The 17,853-nt window shown below is 42.4% G+C and overlaps 1 protein-coding gene across 1 annotated transcript; it reads right to left on the minus strand.

The window, feature by feature from the left end:
- Positions 1–1,776: 1,776 nt before the first annotated feature.
- Positions 1,777–17,257, minus strand: snx4 (sorting nexin 4). Its single transcript, XM_041844688.1, has 14 exons — positions 17,109–17,257; positions 16,504–16,634; positions 15,423–15,561; positions 15,066–15,215; positions 14,481–14,528; positions 14,162–14,217; positions 13,682–13,754; positions 12,872–12,933; positions 11,067–11,132; positions 4,352–4,441; positions 3,864–3,963; positions 3,420–3,565; positions 3,114–3,228; positions 1,777–2,840 (listed from the first exon to the last, which is right to left on the minus strand). Exons 1-14 carry the CDS (start codon positions 17,196–17,198, stop codon positions 2,793–2,795), a joined length of 1,314 nt encoding a protein of 437 aa, XP_041700622.1. The 5' UTR covers positions 17,199–17,257; the 3' UTR covers positions 1,777–2,792.
- Between the last annotated feature and the right edge of the window lie 596 nt (positions 17,258–17,853).

Raw genomic sequence — 17,853 nt, forward strand, 5'->3', positions numbered from 1 at the left:
GTTTGGCTAGCAACTATAGAACCTCCGTACTAACGACTGGCTTTTGCCCGGACTATATCGTCTGGTGGAAGGATGAAATAAAATGAATTTACTAATTAAAACAATGTTAATGAAAACAATTCATTAATATTTTTTTAATATGTTGGCAACCATTTTAAAAAAGCATATCGTGGATAACACTATTTTTATTGGCCTTTGGCTTTGCCTTGAACAGCCTGTCGGGAGTTATCATACAATCATTCCTGGGTTTTTATTTAACTAGGCAAGCCAGTTAAGAACAAATTCTTATTTACAATGATGGCCTACCCTGGCCAAACCCTCACGACGCTGGGCCAATTGTGCGCCGCCCTATGGGACTCCTGATCAAGGCTGGTTGTGAAACAGCCTGGGATCGAACCCAGGTCTGTAGTGACGTGTCTAGCACTGCGATGCAGTGCCTTAGACTGCTGCGCCACTCAACGAACCCCAAAAGGTTCTCATGCCTTATTGCTTAATTAATGCTGTGTGTGAGAAAAACGTGAGGTCAGTTAGGCTGCGTAAACACAAGCAGCCCAATTCTGATATTTTTTCCACTAATTGGTCTTTTGACCAATCACATCAGATTTCTTCACAACAGCGTTTTTTCAGAGTTGATCTGATTGGTCAAAAGACCAACTAGTGAAACAAATATCAGAATTGGGCTGCCTGTGTAAATGCAGGCTAACTCATCTTTGGACTGCACTTTCAAAGCACTCCTCACAGCAGGGATAAAGGAAATACAACATCAACAAATGTGCATCGTGTCCTGCTATAAGCGCAGCTGTGTGCTTCTACCTTCTAGTAAAAGTAAAAAGGGTTACAGTAGTTTAACTGAATTTATATAAACATTTAAACAAACACACCATACACATGATTTTAGGAGACCTTAAACTAGAATTCTTCAGATTTATTAGTGTATTTTTGGCACAATGATTACAACCTTACAACCGCATAAACAGTACAATTTCCTGCCAGAGTGCTCTGATCTCATCCCAAATTCATGATTAACATTACACCCCCTCCCCTAGCCCTTCGAGTGAACAGAGATGCAAGAGGCCAGGGGTTGTGTCCCAAATTGCACACTTTCCTATATAGTGCACTAGTTTTGACCAGGGCCCATAGGGCTCTGGTCAAAAGTAGTGCACTATATAGAGCATAGGGAGTAATTTGGGCCGCATCCCCAGTACATGCAAAACACTACCATAAGTAAATTATCACATCCTGTCTTTCCTGTGTGACCTTCCTGTTCCTTTGGCTAGATTTATCAAAACACTGACCCACCCACTCTTCAGAAATGACAAGCCTGCCATTCATCATGGTGGTTACTTAAGGCCAAGTGCCTGAGTATGTTTTGAATGGCAAAGTACAGTAAGGCATTTAAATAGAAGGGTTACATTCTTAATGTTGTACAAAAACATCTGAAAAGTTTGAACACCTTATATATATAAGTCTCCTGAGTGGCGCAGTGGTCTAAGGCACTGCATCGCAGTGCTAACTGTGCCACTAGAGATCCTGGTTCGAATCCAGGCTCTGTCGCAGCCGGCCGCGACCGGGAGACTCATGGGCGGCGCACAATTGGCCCAGCGTCGTCCAGGGTAGGGGAGGGAATGGTCGGCAGGGATGTAGCTCAGTTGATAGAGCATGGCGTTTGCAACGCCAGGGTTTTGGGTTTGATTCCCACGGGGGGCCAGTATAAAAAAAAATACATATATATTCACTAACTGTAAGTCGCTCTGGATAAGAGCGTCTGCTAAATTACTAAAATGTAAAATGATATATATATATTTTTTTTTTTTTAGGGTGTTGATCAGCTTTAATATTGCAGATAGATTGAACACCTTATTTTAGTATACTGGGACAATGCACTGAGAGTAGAAAATACAGAAAGGTCAATATACCAACCACACTGACCACTCGAGTATAAAATTATAAAAAGCACAAGTGCATGAAAAATAAACGGCAAGCACAATCTTCTTATAGAACTAATCTAATTGCCTCTTGCCAAGCCGCCATTGTAAATAATAATTTGTTGTTAATTGACTTGCATGGTTAAATAATACAAAATAAAAATAGTTGTAATCTTATGTAAGGTTGCAAAATTCTGGGAACTTTCAATAAATTCCCTGGTTTTCCATGAATCCTAGATTGAGGAATCCGGATTTCCTGCTTATCCCCTCCTGATTCCTGGAATCCTCCAGCCCGGATTTTGGGAAAACCAGGGAATTTATAAAAAATTCCAGGAATTTTGCAAGCCTAATCTTATGACGTGATTTTAAACATTGTGTAAAAGGCAGCATAGGAAAATTGAATTCAGTCCACATTTCTTGGCATCTCTATAAAAAAATTAGTGTAAGTGCTTGGGAATTTACCTTAAATCAATGTTTCAGCGAAAATACATTTGTACGAAAATACATTTGTCAGACAGTCACTGAGAAATAACTGCAATTGCAAGTCGATCAAATCAAGGCTGCTAGCAATCGGACATGATAAAGATATAGAAAAATAATTCACTTATTTATTTATTCTTGAGCATTAATGATCAAAACACCACTCAGTATTTTGCCATAAGGATCATAGGGACTGTGTCCAGGAATGTGTCCCAAAAAGCACCCCATTCCCTATATAGTGCACAGACCCCACAGGGCTCTGGTCAAAAGTAACACACTATTTAGGGAATAGAGTGCCAGTTGGGACGCAGCCCCAGGAGGAGTCCCCTGAAAAAAAGCCTGTTCTGTTTTGCTGTTTGTTTGGAGGGCCTGTTTTGGCCCTGAAGATCACATCTTGTTGAAACACTCCTTTGCGTTGGTCCACAATTGTATTCCCTGAGAGAGAGAGAGAAAGAGTTTCACTTTTGTTTATTATCTATTTCACTTGCTTTGGCAATGTAAACATACGTTTCCCATGCCAATAAAGCCCTTTGAATTGAAATTGAGAGAGAGAGAGAAAGAGCAAAACAGAGGAAGTTGTATTATGTTTTATGCAGCACAGTAACACAGTATTTTATTATATATTTGGTATTGATAAAAGAACACAAAATATAAACATTTCCGGGCAGAATACTCAATACATTTTAAGTATCTGTGGGGACGTGTCACCTTTTTACACCTGCTGATCTGCATGATTGCATAGCTAATCAGGGCCTCCTTCAGGTCCCGGTCCTTCTGGTCTTTAAAGCGTTCAATGTCTACCCAGGCAGTCTTCACAAACTCACTGCGGAGAGAAAGACTTGCTTTATAACCTTCTCAAATCCTTGAAATTAAAAACAGAAATGGTCAGCTGGTCAACCTCCAAAGCAGCTGATTAAAGCAGCAAATAAATTGATTCAATTATAACATGCTGGACAATCAAAGGAGCCATAGAGAGAGGATGAGAGACAGAAAAAAATGATGTTGGTTTCTCACTCGCTCTCGGTGTTCTTCTCTTTGACAGTCTCCTCTCCCTCCTTTATCTGTTGTTCCAACACTTGTAACTTAGCCTCCCTCTGCTCTGCAGTCTCCTGGCCAAACAGCTTACTGGTCATCCCCTTCAGTGAGAAGGTCCGCACAGTCTGAACACAGGAAAGGAAAGATCAACGTTCCATCTGGCCATTCTGGATAAGCTTCACAGCAACTTTTCTTTGACGAAATGTAATTTATTTATGTGCTTGCTATCTATTGCCTCATATTATTTGCTGGGGAGCTTCATATGTCTCTTTAGAAACTGAGGCTATGCCCAAAATGGCACCCTATGCTCCTACAGGCCCTCATTGAAAGTAGTGCACTATATAGGGAATAGGGTGCCATTTGGGAAGCATCCTGGTTCTTCTGAACTGAGATGGCCTCAACCTTGTGTGTGTGATGACTCACCCCTGTGACCAGTTCCTCTTTCTGCTGTTTCTTAGAGGCTAAGTCCTGTGCAGCCATCTCCAGCTCAAACTGTGTCAACTCATGCTTCCTGCATACTGCCCTGCAGAAACAGAGGCCTGATCATCATGGTTGCTACTGGATGTACTGATGCCTAGCTGCTCATCATGGTTGCTAACTGTACATGTATGATCATTCTGCACCATACACACAGGGTCAGAGGGCTGTTCAATAGATTCAATGAGGGGGCTCAGTGAGTTGGAATTCAGTCTGCCATTGGCAAAAGTCAACAGTGGTCCACACAGGTCTTTGGCTAGGTGACGTGAGGATGTGAAGCTACCGCCATAATAAGTACAACCCAGGACACAATGACAAGTGATTTGGCATAATGATCTTTCTGTATCTTTGATTACATTAGGGTTTATAGAGTGATATGTACTTGGCCTACAGCAGCAGTCCTGATGTTCAGTAGGTGTACTGTAATACTGTACCTTAGTGCCTCAGTATAGAACAGGTACTCCTTAAGCTGATCAGCATAGTGCTCCTCTTCCTCCAGAATATCATCTACAGAAGCAGCATACCTGTAGACAAGAGGGGAGTCCATATGAATACATTTGCTTTCCTCGATCACACCTTTAAGAGGGATGGGGAAACTACATCAGCTCACTAAAGTAAGACTGAAGCACAGAAGCATCATACCTGCAGGCAAGAGATGGGAGTATGAATACATTTAATTTAATCCATCAAACCCTGTACAGATGGACAGGGAACCATGAATACCATGCGGCAAGGACACACCCAAAATACATCTATTCCAGTCAGTAGCTAGGTTTCCATCCAATTGGCGACAGATTTCCATACAAATAGTAAAAACTCAGCATAAAAGAAATATGCACATTTTCCCACCAGAGATGTGTTTCCATCAAATTGACTTGTTGCGGATAAAAGGCTGTGCATGATGACGTAGTGCAAATTAAATAACTTTTGCGGTTAAATTCCCACGTACCCAATAGAAAATACAAGTTAAATGGGTTTCCATCGCATTTTCAACTCTACTGATGGTTTTGTCACAACAAATGTTGCGTTATACAGTGCATTCGGAAAGTATTCAGACCTCTTGACATTTTTCACATTTTGTTACGTTACAGCCTTATTCTAAAATTGATTAAATTGTTTTTTTCCCCCTCATCAATCTACACACAATACCCCATAATGACAAAGCAAAAACAGGTTTATAGGTTTATAGCAAAAAAAAGCAAAAACAGGTTTATAGAAACCCTTTACTCAGTACTTTGTTGAAGCACCTTTGGCAGCGATTATAGCCTCGAGTCTTCTTGGGTATGACGCTACAAGCTTGGAACACCTGTATTTGGGGAGTTTCTCCCATTCTTCTCTGCAGATCCTCTCAAGCTCTGTCAGGTTGATGGGGACCATTGCTGCACAGCTAGTTTCAGGTCTCTCCAGAGATGTTCGATCGGGTTCAAGTCCGGGCTCTGGCTGGGCCACTCAAGGACATTCAGAGACTTGTCCCGAAGCCACTCCTGCGTTGTCTTGTCTGTGTGCTTAGGTTCGTTGTCCTGTTGGAAGGTGAACCTTTGCCCCAGTCTTAAGTCCTGAGCGCTCTGGAGCAGGTTCTCATCAAGGATCTCTCTGTACTTTGCTCCCTTCATCTTTGCCTCGATCCTGACTAGTCTCCCAGTCCCTGCCGCTGAAAAACATCCCCACAGCATGATGCTGCCACCACCATGCTTCACCGTAGGGATGGTACCAGGTTTCCTCCAGACGTGACAGTCAGGCCAAAGAGTTCAATCTTGGTTTCATCAGACCAGATAATCTTGTTTCTCATGGTCTGAGAGTCTTTAGGTGCCTTTTTGCAAACTCCAAGCGGGCTGTCATGTGCCTTTTACTGAGGAGTGGCTTCCGTCTGGCCACTCTACCATAAAGGCCTGATTGGTGGAGTGCTGCAGTGATGGTTGTCCTTCTGGAAGGTTCTCCCATCTCCACAGAGGAACTCTAGAACTCTGTCAGAGTGACCATCGGGTTCTAGGTCACCTCCCTGACCAAGGCCATTTTCCCCCAATTGCTCAGTTTGGCCGGGCCGCCAGCTCTAGGAAGAGTCTTGGTGGTTCCAAACTTCTTCCATTTAAGAATGAGGGAGACAACTGTGTTCTTGGGGACCTTAAATGCTGCAGACATTTTTTGGTACCCTTCCCCAGATCTGTGCCTCGACACAATCCTGTCTCGGAGCTCTATGGATAATTCCTTCGACCTCATGGCTTGGTTTTTGCTCTGACATGCACTGTCAACTGTGGGACCTTATATAGACAGGTGTGTGCCTTTCCAAATCATGTCCAATCAATTGAATTTACCACAGGTGGACTCCAATCAAGTTGTAGAAACATCTCAAGCATGATCAATGGAAACAGGATGCACCTGAGCTCAATTTTGAGTTTCATGGCAAAGGGTTTGAATACTTGTTTAAAAACATTATTTCCGTTTTTATTTTTTTTATAAATTAGCAAAAATGTCTAAAAACCTGTTTTCACTTTGTCATTATGGGGTATTGTGTGTAGATTGCTGATGAATTTATTTTATTTAATCTATTTTAGAATAAGGCTGTAACGTAACAAAATGTGGAAAAGGTCAAGGGGTCTGAATACTTTCCGACCAAATATGCCCACTCTGGTCTTGGCACGTGCACTCTAGCCAACAGCTCTTAGATACAGTGCGAGTAGGCTACCTACATGATGAGATTATTATGGATCATTTTTGTTTGTCAAACGGCAGCTAAGCATCGGTCATCATGTCACCAGAATAAGACCCTCGATATTTATTGGAAAGGAGCATCAAGCTCATCACCGTGCACTTTCACCACTCTGTGAAGTTCATCATAACTTATTTAAATCTGTAGCCTAATAAACTGCATGCTTTTCCAATTCATAGTGGAAGGACAACAACATATCATCGCGTGACTCCTAGTTTACTTCGATATGATATGTTTTTATATCAATATTTGCGCATAAAGGGATTTCCACCGCCATTTCTCGCATGATGAATTTTACAGACAAAGAGATCTCACTTGGCTAGCGTATTTTGTTTTGTCGATATTTGGAAAGTTTACTGACAAATGTGCCTTTTCCATCTGGCCTGTCGTGACATTTTTTATCCAACATGTATTTTACTGGCATAAAAAGGTTGGATGGAAACCTGGTTACTGACTTAAAGTTTGACTATAAGCTTATCTTTATTAAGAACCTTTCCTTACATCTGTCAAGTGATAGGGAAAACAACTACATCAGCTTACAGAAATGAGATTGAACCACAGAATCATCATACCTGCAGCTAGGGCTGGGCAATATGGCCAAAATATAATATCACAATATTTTATTTAAAGTTAAAGTTCTAAATATGCTTTATTTTACTTTATTTTTTACATTTAAGTCATTTAGCAGACGCTCTTATCCAGAGCAACTTACAAATTGGTGCATTCAACTTATGATAGCCAGTGGGACAACCACTTTTTTTTTTGTGGGGGAGGGAGGGGTAGAAGGATTACTTTTATACTATTCCAGGTATTCCTTAAAGAGGTAGGGTTTCAGGTGTCTCCGGAAGGTGGTCAGTGACTCCGCTGTCCTGGCGTCGTGGGGGAGCTTGTTCTACCATTGGGGTGCCAGAGCAGCGAATAGCTTTGACTGGGCTGAGCGGGAACTTGCTTCCGTAGAGGTAGGGGGGCTAGCAGGCCATAGGTGGATGAACGTAGTGCCCTCGTTTGGATGTAGGGTCTGATCAGAGCCTGAAGGTAAGGAGGTGCCGTTCCCCTCACAGCTCCGTAGGCAAGCACCATGGTCTTGTAGTAGATGCGAGCCTCAACGGGAAGCCAGTGGAGTGTGCAGAGGAGCGGGGTGACATGAGAGAACTTGGGAAGGTTGAACACCAGACGGGCTGCAGCGTTCTGGATAAGTTGTAGGGGTTTAATGGCACAGGCAGGGAGCTCAGCCAACAGCGAGTTGCAGTAATCCAGACGGGAGATGACAAGTGCCTGGATTAGGACCTGTGCCGCTTTCTGTGTGAGGTAGGGTTGTACTCTGCGAATGTTGTAGAGCATGAACCTGCAGGATTGGGTCACCGCTTTGATGTTAGCGGAGAATGACAGGGTGTTGTCCAGGGTTATGCCAAGGTTCTTTGCACTCTGGGAGGAGGACACAATGGAGTTGTCAACCATGATGGCTTTTGTATCTCCCGAGTGGCGCAGTTGTCTAAGGCACTGCATCGCAGTGCTAGCTGTGCCACTAGAGAGCCAGTGGGACAACCACATCTTGATCACAGTAAGTACACTTCTTCAAACAAGCAGCTGTGAGCAAAGTCAGTGCAATCAGGGACAACTACATCTTGATCACAATAAGTACATTTCTTTAAACAAGTCAGTGCTAGCAGGTGAAATAAGTCAGGTGTTAGTTTAGACAAAAGAAAGTGGTAGTAAAGGGGGGGGTAGAAGGATTACTATTATACTATTCCAGGTATTCCTTAAAGAGGTAGGGTTCCAAGTGTCTCCGGAAGGTGGTCAGTGACTCCGCTGTCCTGGCGTCGTGGGGGAGCTTGTTCCACCATTGGGGTGCCAGAGCAGCGAATGGGCTTTCTCCATTCTGATTGTTTTACACCGTTCAATACAACTTCAAACAAAAATAGTTTCCAGCATTTTCATCAATTTCCTGCACTTTTGTTTTCATTTCCACACTGTGCCATGCAGGGCTGCATGAAATGGGCAAAAAATCTACGCCTAGCTACTAGGTTAACTGTTGGAATCATGGAAATAGAATGATTATTGAATAGAATGATTAAATATAGTGGGCAGGACCTTGAATACATTGTTGTTTGACATGACAACGAACGAATAAGCCAGGGAGGAATTATTGACAGGGGAACCAAGGTGTTGGTCAGTGTTTTCAGATGACCCTAATTAGATGTTTTCCTACCTCATGTAGCTAGCTAACATATTCATGCTTTGCCTCTAGATGGGTTAACTAACCGTCACGAAAACGATGGGCATGATTCAATGAGGCAGAAGTCTGTGTGTTTGTTGTGATTCTGGATGGACAGATAGCTAGCAACAATGATAAGAAGCTGCCATGTGGGAAATCTTAGGTGGCTCGTTTCAGCTAGTTTTATCTTGTCATTGATACCATGTCTTGTTGAGGTGTTTTGACTGTCATGTCTATGCTAATATGGCTAAAATTCACTAGCTAGCTAACAACCAACAACTGTAACGATGTATTTCAGAGACATGTATTTTCATTGTGCAAATGTATTTATGTTTTCAATAAATATTGGAGACTAAATATAGTTTACATGTTGTCAACAATCTAAGCCAACCCCGATTATTTTTCCCCTTGCTAAACAACCAACCTGTCTATTCCTCTCTGATTTAGAAGATACCGTTGCACAAACAACATGCTTATCTAGGCCTACACCAGCACTGGTACCAGACTGTATTAGATAGCTATGTTTGCTCTGACTCTTAGTACATTTAGCAAGCTAGCTAGCCAGATTGCCAGAAGATACCGACCCTACCATTACGCTTGTTTCCACTGAGCTGTACTGGGGTCGGAATGAAATCATGGTTACATTAAGACACCATGGAACCGGCGCGAGATATGAGCCGGAAAACGTACCTCAATGCAGGGATGGGATATGCCATTACTCCAAATTTTACCTTTAACCATACAAGAAGATTAAAATACTGCTTGTTTTCCCAGAAAACTGCCCTTTTTCTGGGAAAACAAGAACAAAACTGAGTTGTGTATCACATTTAACAAACCAAACATTGAAATATCGTTACAGAAGGTAAAATTAAAACCCAAACCGGTCCGTGCATCAATACCGGTGTATATAGTAAATTATAAACTGGGTGGTTAAAACCCTGAATGCTGATTGGCTGACAGACGTGGTATATCAGACCGTATACCACGGGTATGACACAAAAATAATTGTTACTGCTCTAATTACATTGGTAACCAGTTTATAATTGCAATAAGGCACCTCAAGGGTTTGTGGTATATGGCCAATATATCACGGCTAAGGGCTGTATCCAGGCACTCCGCGTTGCGTCATGCATAAGAACAGCCCTTAGCCGTGGTATATTGGCCATATACCACACCCCCTCGTGCCTTATTGCTTAAATACGGTATACCGCCCAGCCCTACCTGCAGCAAAGAGGAGTCTACAAGAATACATCTGCTATATTCCATTACACCCTCTCAGAAGTGAGACTCAAATATCAGTGTTATAGCTCTGACAGACACCTGACAATGGGTGAGACTAGCTGAGAAATATGATCCGTCTTCACTATGACCATTACCAGGGGATTAAAAGGTTGTCTGCGTCCCAAGTGGCACCCTATTCCTTATAAAGTGCACTACCTTTGACCATCAAAAGTAGTGCACTAAATAGGGAATAGGGTGCCATTTGGGAATCAACCGTTGACAGAAATGCTGCCTTTCCTTGGTACGCCTCAGCTGTCCCAGCTCTGTGACCCCTGACCTCTAGAGTTGAGCCTTGCAATCTGGAAACCATCAGTGACAGAGTAGGGGCTAATCATGTTACCACACCAAGGTGTGTGTGTGTGTGTGTGTGTGTGCCAGTTGCTACACCAAGGACAGGGCCAAGACCACTTGTGATACTCAAAGAGAACTATACACAGCACCCAAGTTGAAATTAAAACCCATAACCTTCACAACACGAGTCTCCCCATTCCCCCATGGTCGACTACCTGCTACACCAGACCGTGTGCTTGAAACCTGAACTGCTTTCAAATCAAACACGGCAAATGTGTTGTATAGCTTAACTAGGGGAAACAATGTAATATGTAGACCATTGCTGGGGGGAAGGGGGGGGTTGTGCAACACATCGCTATATCAGCTCCTTCAATGAGCTTGTATGAGGTCTCAGAGGATAACGAGAGAGACTGGCTGCGTCTGAAATGGCGCCCTATTCACTATTTAGTGAACTACCTTTGACCAGGGCCCATACAGAGTAGGGTGCCATTTCAGATGCATCCGCTGACAGGGAAAGAAACTGATGTCCAGGGGATAGGAGGAGGAAAAGACTTGCAATACAATCCTGTTGTAATCCAATAAAGTTGTTATGGATTTATATGGGAGATTATTGTGTGGTTACATCTATGTGTGTCATTAAAAAACAAACACTTACGCATCCATGTGATGGCCAGCACTTTGTAGTCCATCTCCCATCTCTTTCTCTATGGCACTCCACTCACTGTCCAACAAGCACAGAGCAGATATTTCACATAAAACAAATATGTATTTGACACTAATTAAGTCATTACATACAGTGGGGAAAAAAAGTATTTAGTCAGCCACCAATTGTGCATGTTCTCCCACTTAAAAAGATGAGAGAGGCCTGTAATTTTCATCATAGGTACACGTCAACTATGACAGACAAATTGAGGAAAAAAAATCCAGAAAATCACATTGTAGGATTTTTTATGAATTTATTTGCAAATTATGGTGGAAAATAAGTATTTGGTCACCTACAAACAAGCAAGATTTCTGGCTCTCACAGACCTGTAACTTCTTCTTTAAAAGGCTCCTCTGTCCTCCACTCGTTACCTTTATTAATGGCACCTGTTTGAACTTGTTATCAGTATAAAAGACACCTGTCCACAACCTCAAACAGTCACACTCCAAACTCCACTATGGCCAAGACCAAAGAGCTGTCAAAGGACACCAGAAACAAAATTGTAGACCTGCACCAGGCTGGGAAGACTGAATCTGCAATAGGTAAGCAGCTTGGTTTGAAGAAATCAACTGCGGGAGCAATTATTAGGAAATGGAAGACATACAAGACCACTGATAATCTCCCTCGATCTGGGGCTCCACGTAAGATCTCACCCCCGTGGGGTCAAAATGATCACAAGAACGGTGAGCAAAAATCCCAGAACCACACGGGGGGACCTAGTGAATGACCTGCAGAGAGCTGGGACCAAAGTAACAAAGCCTACCATCAGTAACACACTACGCCGCCAGGGACTCAAATCCTGCAGTGCAAGACGTGTCCCCCTGCTTAAGCCAGTACATGTCCAGGCCCGTCTGAAGTTTGCTAGAGTGCATTTGGATGATCCAGAAGAGGATTGGGAGAATGTCATATGGTCAGATGAAACCAAAATATAACTTTTTGGTAAAAACTCAACTCGTCGTGTTTGGAGGACAAAGAATGCTGAGTTGCATCCAAAGAACACCATACCTACTGTGAAGCATGGGGGTGGAAACATCATGCTTTGGGGCTGTTTTTTCTGCAAAGGGACCAGGACGACTGATCCGTGTAAAGGAAAGAATGAATGGGGCCATGTATCGTGAGATTTTGAGTGAAAACCTCCTTCCATCAGCAAGGGCATTGAAGATGAAACGTGGCTGGGTCTTTCAGCATGACAATGATCACAAACACACCGCCCGGGCAACGAAGGAGTGGCTTCGTAAGAAGCATTTCAAGGTCCTGGAGTGGCCTAGCCAGTCTCCAGATCTCAACCCCATAGAAAATCTTTGGAGGGAGTTGAACGTCCGTGTTGCCCAGCGACATCCCCAAAACATCACTGCTCTAGAGGAGATCTGCATGGAGGAATGGGCCAAAATACCAGCAACAGTGTGTGAAAACCTTGTGAAGACTTACAGAAAACGTTTGACCTGTGTCATTGCCAACAAAAGGTATATAACAAAGTATTGAGAAACTTTTGTTATTGACCAAATACGTATTTTCCACCATAATTTGCAAATAAATTCATTAAAATTCCTACAATGTGATTTTCTGGGAAAGAAATTCTCATTTTGTCTGTCATAGTTGACGTGTACCTATGATGAAAACTACAGGCCTCTCTCATCTTTTTAAGTGGGAGAACTTGCACAATTGGTGGCTGACTAAATACTTTTTTTCCCCACTGTAGTTCATTGTGCAGCAGCAATACACATCACCCTTTCTTCCAAACACAGCACTTCTCTTACCTGAAGATTCGTCCATAGTTTCCATGCACTTTGTACACCCCATACAGTCGATCTGCTACCCTCTGAGTGGAGAAAGATTTTGCATAGTTTCTTTGTTACCACTGCTTCTATTTTTATGTTCTATTTTGTGTGAATTTCTGTATTGTGTAGGGAATAAGGCGGCATTTTGGGATGCACAGCCTAAGTTGTATGTTACAGCTGTCAGTGTGCTAATGTAGTCAGTCTAGTCTAGTAAATGTGAATATGCTGAGTGTGGCCAGCCTGTGTGTTATAACCAGCTGTATGTCTAGTCCTAGTCTAGTCATTTAGTTGTTTGTGTGTTACAGCAGCAGCAAATCCACTTTTATCAGACAGACCAGCTGTATGTTTTATCCTTCTAATGTATGTCAACTTCCAGGCCAGCTCAGGTGTATTAATGCTCACTGTATGTCTAGTCTGTAGCTCAGTTGGTAGAGCATGGCGCTTGCAACGCCAGGGTTGTGGGTTCGTTTTCCACGGGGGGCCAGTATGAAAATGTATGCACTCACTAACTGTAAGTCGCTCTGGATAAGAGTGTCTGCTAAATGACTAAAATGTAAAATGTATGTTACAGCTGACAGTATGGGAGTATAGTTAACAAACCTGGGTTCAAATACTATTCGCTTGATTTCGCTTGCCTGGCTCAGTGGAACAATATAATAGTTCAAAAAATGGCAGGCTAGACCAAACACTCAAAGTATTTGAAAGATTTCAAATAGTATTTGAACCCAGGTCTGGTAGCCAGTCTAGTCAGTAAGATGTGTGAATATGCCGACAGCTCCCTGTACTCACTGCCCGTACTCTCAGCAGCTGGGAGACTACAGTCTGTAGCTCGTCGCTGTAATGTTTCAGCTCTGTAAACCGTCTGCAGAAGCCAGGGCCAGAGAAGAGCAAGAATTCACCCAATCACTACTTAAATCAACACTTTCTTTCCAGCAAGACAGATAAACAAGACAAGAGTCAATGTTCGAACTTACATTGACCTGATCCAACTCTACTTCCCACACAGTCCCAGAACCAAGTATGGAAGTACATCAAATACAGGGCAATGGGATGAATAGTAGAGACAGACTCATTAAATGAAGTTACAACACATGAAGATGGAAGTGTATGGTTGGCTTCACACAAAAGAAAACAGTGACAAGAAAACAATGGCTGCATCCCAAATGGCACCATATTCCCTATAAAGTGTACTACTTTTGACCAGAGTTCAGTGAACTATATACAGTAGGGTTAGGGTGCAATTTGGGACGGATCATTTCTATGGCCTACTTGTCTGGATTCTTCACCCTGAATGCTGCATTCATAGCTTTCAACCTGGAATCAGCCTGTAAAAAAACAGACCGATAAATTACATAAACACTTTTTTCCCCCACACGTTTGTTAAATCAGAGGTTGTTATTGAGGACCTGCATCATTTTAGACAACACTTTACCTTTGAGACCTAAAACATATCAGAATAAGTATTAAAATTAAGAGTTGTTTAAAATAAATCCTAAGTCCTAAATATACACATGCACTTTATGCATTTGTTTACACGGATTACAAACTTTACAAACATATACTTTATTGCACCACTGTGATGGAGTACCTTTGCTTGAAATCCTGTCTCGTACACCATTTCCTTCCATCCTTTTTCCTGTGGGACAGAGAGAGGATGCCGTGTGACTTTGACAAAGACCATCAGAGATAGGAGAGCCTGATGAATGGGGGCACTGGGGGTACACTGTCACACTATCAACTCAAAGGTCAAAGGTGATCCTTTCAACTACAGCAACACTCACACAATTCTTGTCAGTAAAGAGTTGAGCTTTAGGCCTACTTCATAAGACATTATTTCCACAACAATTCTCAGAGCTACAAAGAAACTGAGTAAGGAAATGGTCCTCGTCTGTGATCTCTCTTTTCTGTCAAGGGTATATCCTGTCAAAACCTATGAAAAGCACATCTGACTAGCTACTGGTACTGTTTTAGTCTTGAGAGGGAAGAATGTGGGTTTTGCTAACGATTGGGGATCACTTGAGCTTGATCCCAGATCTGTTTGTGCCGTCTTGCCTACTCCTATGGTTCTTGTCACACATATGGGAGTTAGCAAGACAGCACAAACAGATTGGAATCACGCTCGATTCACCCCGTTATGGTGTATAGTAGCTTGGCTACAAAGAGGCTAACTAACCTCAGTGAGGAAGATGTAGAAGATCTTGTCGTTGCAAAGAACTGGGTGGGAGGCTACTCGGAGCAGGAAGTTCTCCAGTCCGACCCTCCTTCTCTCCACAAAGTCTGGGTCCATGTTGTCCGCTGACAGCTTGTGCCACACAATCTCTGCCTGAGAGAAACAGACAAAGAATTACTATTATGTTGATAAGGAGACGGAACACCATTATGTTAGCTTCAGGAATGTCTTTACTAAGTTAAAACTGGATGCTGTACAGAGCATTATGGGTACTGTAGTAAGTACATCATGCTACAAATATCACTTCCTAAACTATACTGCACTAATTTCATCCAAGGCATCCTCCTTGTTCTCACGTACCCTCTTCTCAGGTAATGGGGCAACAACAACAAAGGGATAGGTGACCAACAGGTAGTTTCTAAGAAGCTCAAACTCGCTGTATCTCCTCCATAAGGAGTCTGGGGCTGGGGTTATACCTTCTGTCACAGCATCAACCGGCCTGTCAGAAGAGAGGAAAAGACTAAAATCATACAACTGCACTTAAATAAGAGTTCCAAGTAAATATCTGATACATGTCTCAATAAGACATCTTTCAAAGGGACCAAGTACAGAATTATCCAACATTCTATGAACTCCAATGCTAAAACTTATATATAAAGCAAGAGGAGAGAGACTACTGACAGAGAGAAAGACAGAGAAAGATAGAGACTTTATAAATATGATGTGGATCCAGCAGCAAAGACTCAAGGGAGGAAATGAGAGCCCATAATGGTCTGTCTCCACTAATAATCCACACTGGGACCACAAAGCAGAGAGAGGAGGAGAGGACAGGAAGAAAGAAAGAGAGAGGAACAGAGAAGCAGGAAGAGGAAGGAGAGGAGGTATCCATCAGTGGCTGGGGGGCATTCTCCAGTCTAACTGCACTGAGGGCCTGGTTACACCACACTCCCCTCTCAATGGCTCACTGGTAAACAAAGGCCCAGTGTGTGTGCGCGCGCGTGCATGTGTGTGCATGAGGAATAGCATGCCCTGCTCCAAGCAGAATAAAAACATATGGTTCCTTTTAAAGACTTGACCAACAAAAAAATACTACTCTCTGTGGCCGGACATGAAACCAGTTAATAGTATAGCTAGCTAAAAGTAAGTAAGAAAGCTGGTGTGATGTGCAGTTTGTGAATAAACAAAACCTTTAGAACGCATCTTCACAATGAAGTGAGTGTACCCAAGTCACTTCTCTAAAACAGTCAGATGTTAGAATCATCATTGTTAGAGTCAGACCACCTGTAATGACTGAACGTGTGCAAGGAGGTGGAGGTGTGATTGTGGAAGAAGCTGTTCATGGTGGTGTCACAAAATGGTTGCGCTGGAAGATGTAGGCTATAACAATAGTTTGAGATCATTCACACAGATGATTCAGAGCTGATGAGACACAAATATTTACCGTGTCTCAATTAGGTAAACAGTGTATATCTCCAGCATGTTGACTGTATTCTTCCCAGTCCTTTTCTCTGCCTCTCCAACGCTGATCTCCATCTTTCTTAGAAGACTCGTCCCTTTTTCAATCTCAACCATCTAGAAGAGGATATTGCACAAGTCATAACATGGTAACAACAACAATGCAGTATAATTTTATATTGTATACATGCAATAAGGGGCATCAATATTGGTAGCTAAAGCTGGTCCTAGATTAAAACAAGTACTGTAACGTTAGCAAAGTCCCTTAACTTTGTAGCAGAACAAAGTTGTGTGCTAGCAAGCTAGCTCCTGGTAAAATGATAAAGTCAACCATGTTAATGAGAACAATCTAGCTAACTTTACTCTGCGTCGACTTTACAATGATTTAACTTTTAGCTGTATTTTCCTGCACAGCCTGCTAGCTGCTACTGACTCAGTGACAGTGGGGCTCTCTCGCAAAGCTCCGTAGATTGATAAAGCCTACAGTAGCTAGAAAACCCAACTCATTCAACAGGCTCAGTACGTAGCTTTGCTAATCGCCAAATCCAAATGCCTCAGTTTTTGACAATAAGAATAGGTTTGAAGCTATACCGTGTTTTTAATGTTGTTCTCTAGTTCTGCGGAGGTGAGGTCGGTGTTCCCGATCACCGCTATTTCCTCGGGTCCCGAGACTGCCATCATCTCTTCCTGAGTTTTGCCTTGTTAGCAATGCAGCAGAAAGGCAGAAACTCGCATGCGCACTTTAACCCTTTTCTTTTCCCAACCTCTAATCACCTGAGTGTCATGAGAAAGATCAGCTGCTGTCTGCCCTGCCCTGTGTCCATAGTCAAATATACCGTTAGATAAAATCGTTAGGTAAGGATAGGTAGGTGTTACCAAAATAACAATATGTTGCATTATAACGCACAGTGAAAGTGTAAATTAGGCTGTTATTGCTAGCTCAAAGTGAATAGAATAAAATAAATTTTTCCTGGAATAAATGTCGGTTGTGGCATTCGATAAGACAATAAATACACAATAAACTACACACAGCACAAATCACACTTGGCAGATATAAATAGGCCTACTAGGTTATAGCCTACAATTGGAGACAATTAGACCCTCCATTTTCAAGAATGCTTAGGCCTATTCTGAGCTATAATTAGTATTATTATTATTAGTGTTATTAGTATTATTTAATATAATCTACTATGATCCTACTACACATCTCATGTCACCCTGTCACCCCACATTCTACGGGGTTTAGGATCCGATTAATGAAGTCCAGTTCCTGGGCGGGTCCCTTAACACAGCTGGATGAAAAACATCTGGATCCGCCTACACGGAACTCCAGCCA

The sequence above is a fragment of the Coregonus clupeaformis genome, chromosome 23 (assembly GCF_020615455.1).
Source record: "Coregonus clupeaformis isolate EN_2021a chromosome 23, ASM2061545v1, whole genome shotgun sequence".
Taxonomy (NCBI): Eukaryota; Metazoa; Chordata; class Actinopteri; order Salmoniformes; family Salmonidae; genus Coregonus; species Coregonus clupeaformis.

What these genes read in the sequence shown, in the direction of transcription:
- snx4 (XM_041844688.1), bottom strand. Translation starts at nt 17,198, where the DNA reads ATGATGGCAGTCTCGGGACCCGAGGAAATAGCGGTGATCGGGAACACC. An exon ending in AGAACAACATTAAAAACACG is followed by an intron (nt 16,635 to 17,108) that starts GTATAGCTTCAA and finishes ATCCTCTTCTAG; the next exon opens with ATGGTTGAGATTGAAAAAGG. An exon ending in AAGAGGAACTGGTCACAGGG is followed by an intron (nt 3,566 to 3,863) that starts GTGAGTCATCAC and finishes TCCTGTGTTCAG; the next exon opens with ACTGTGCGGACCTTCTCACT.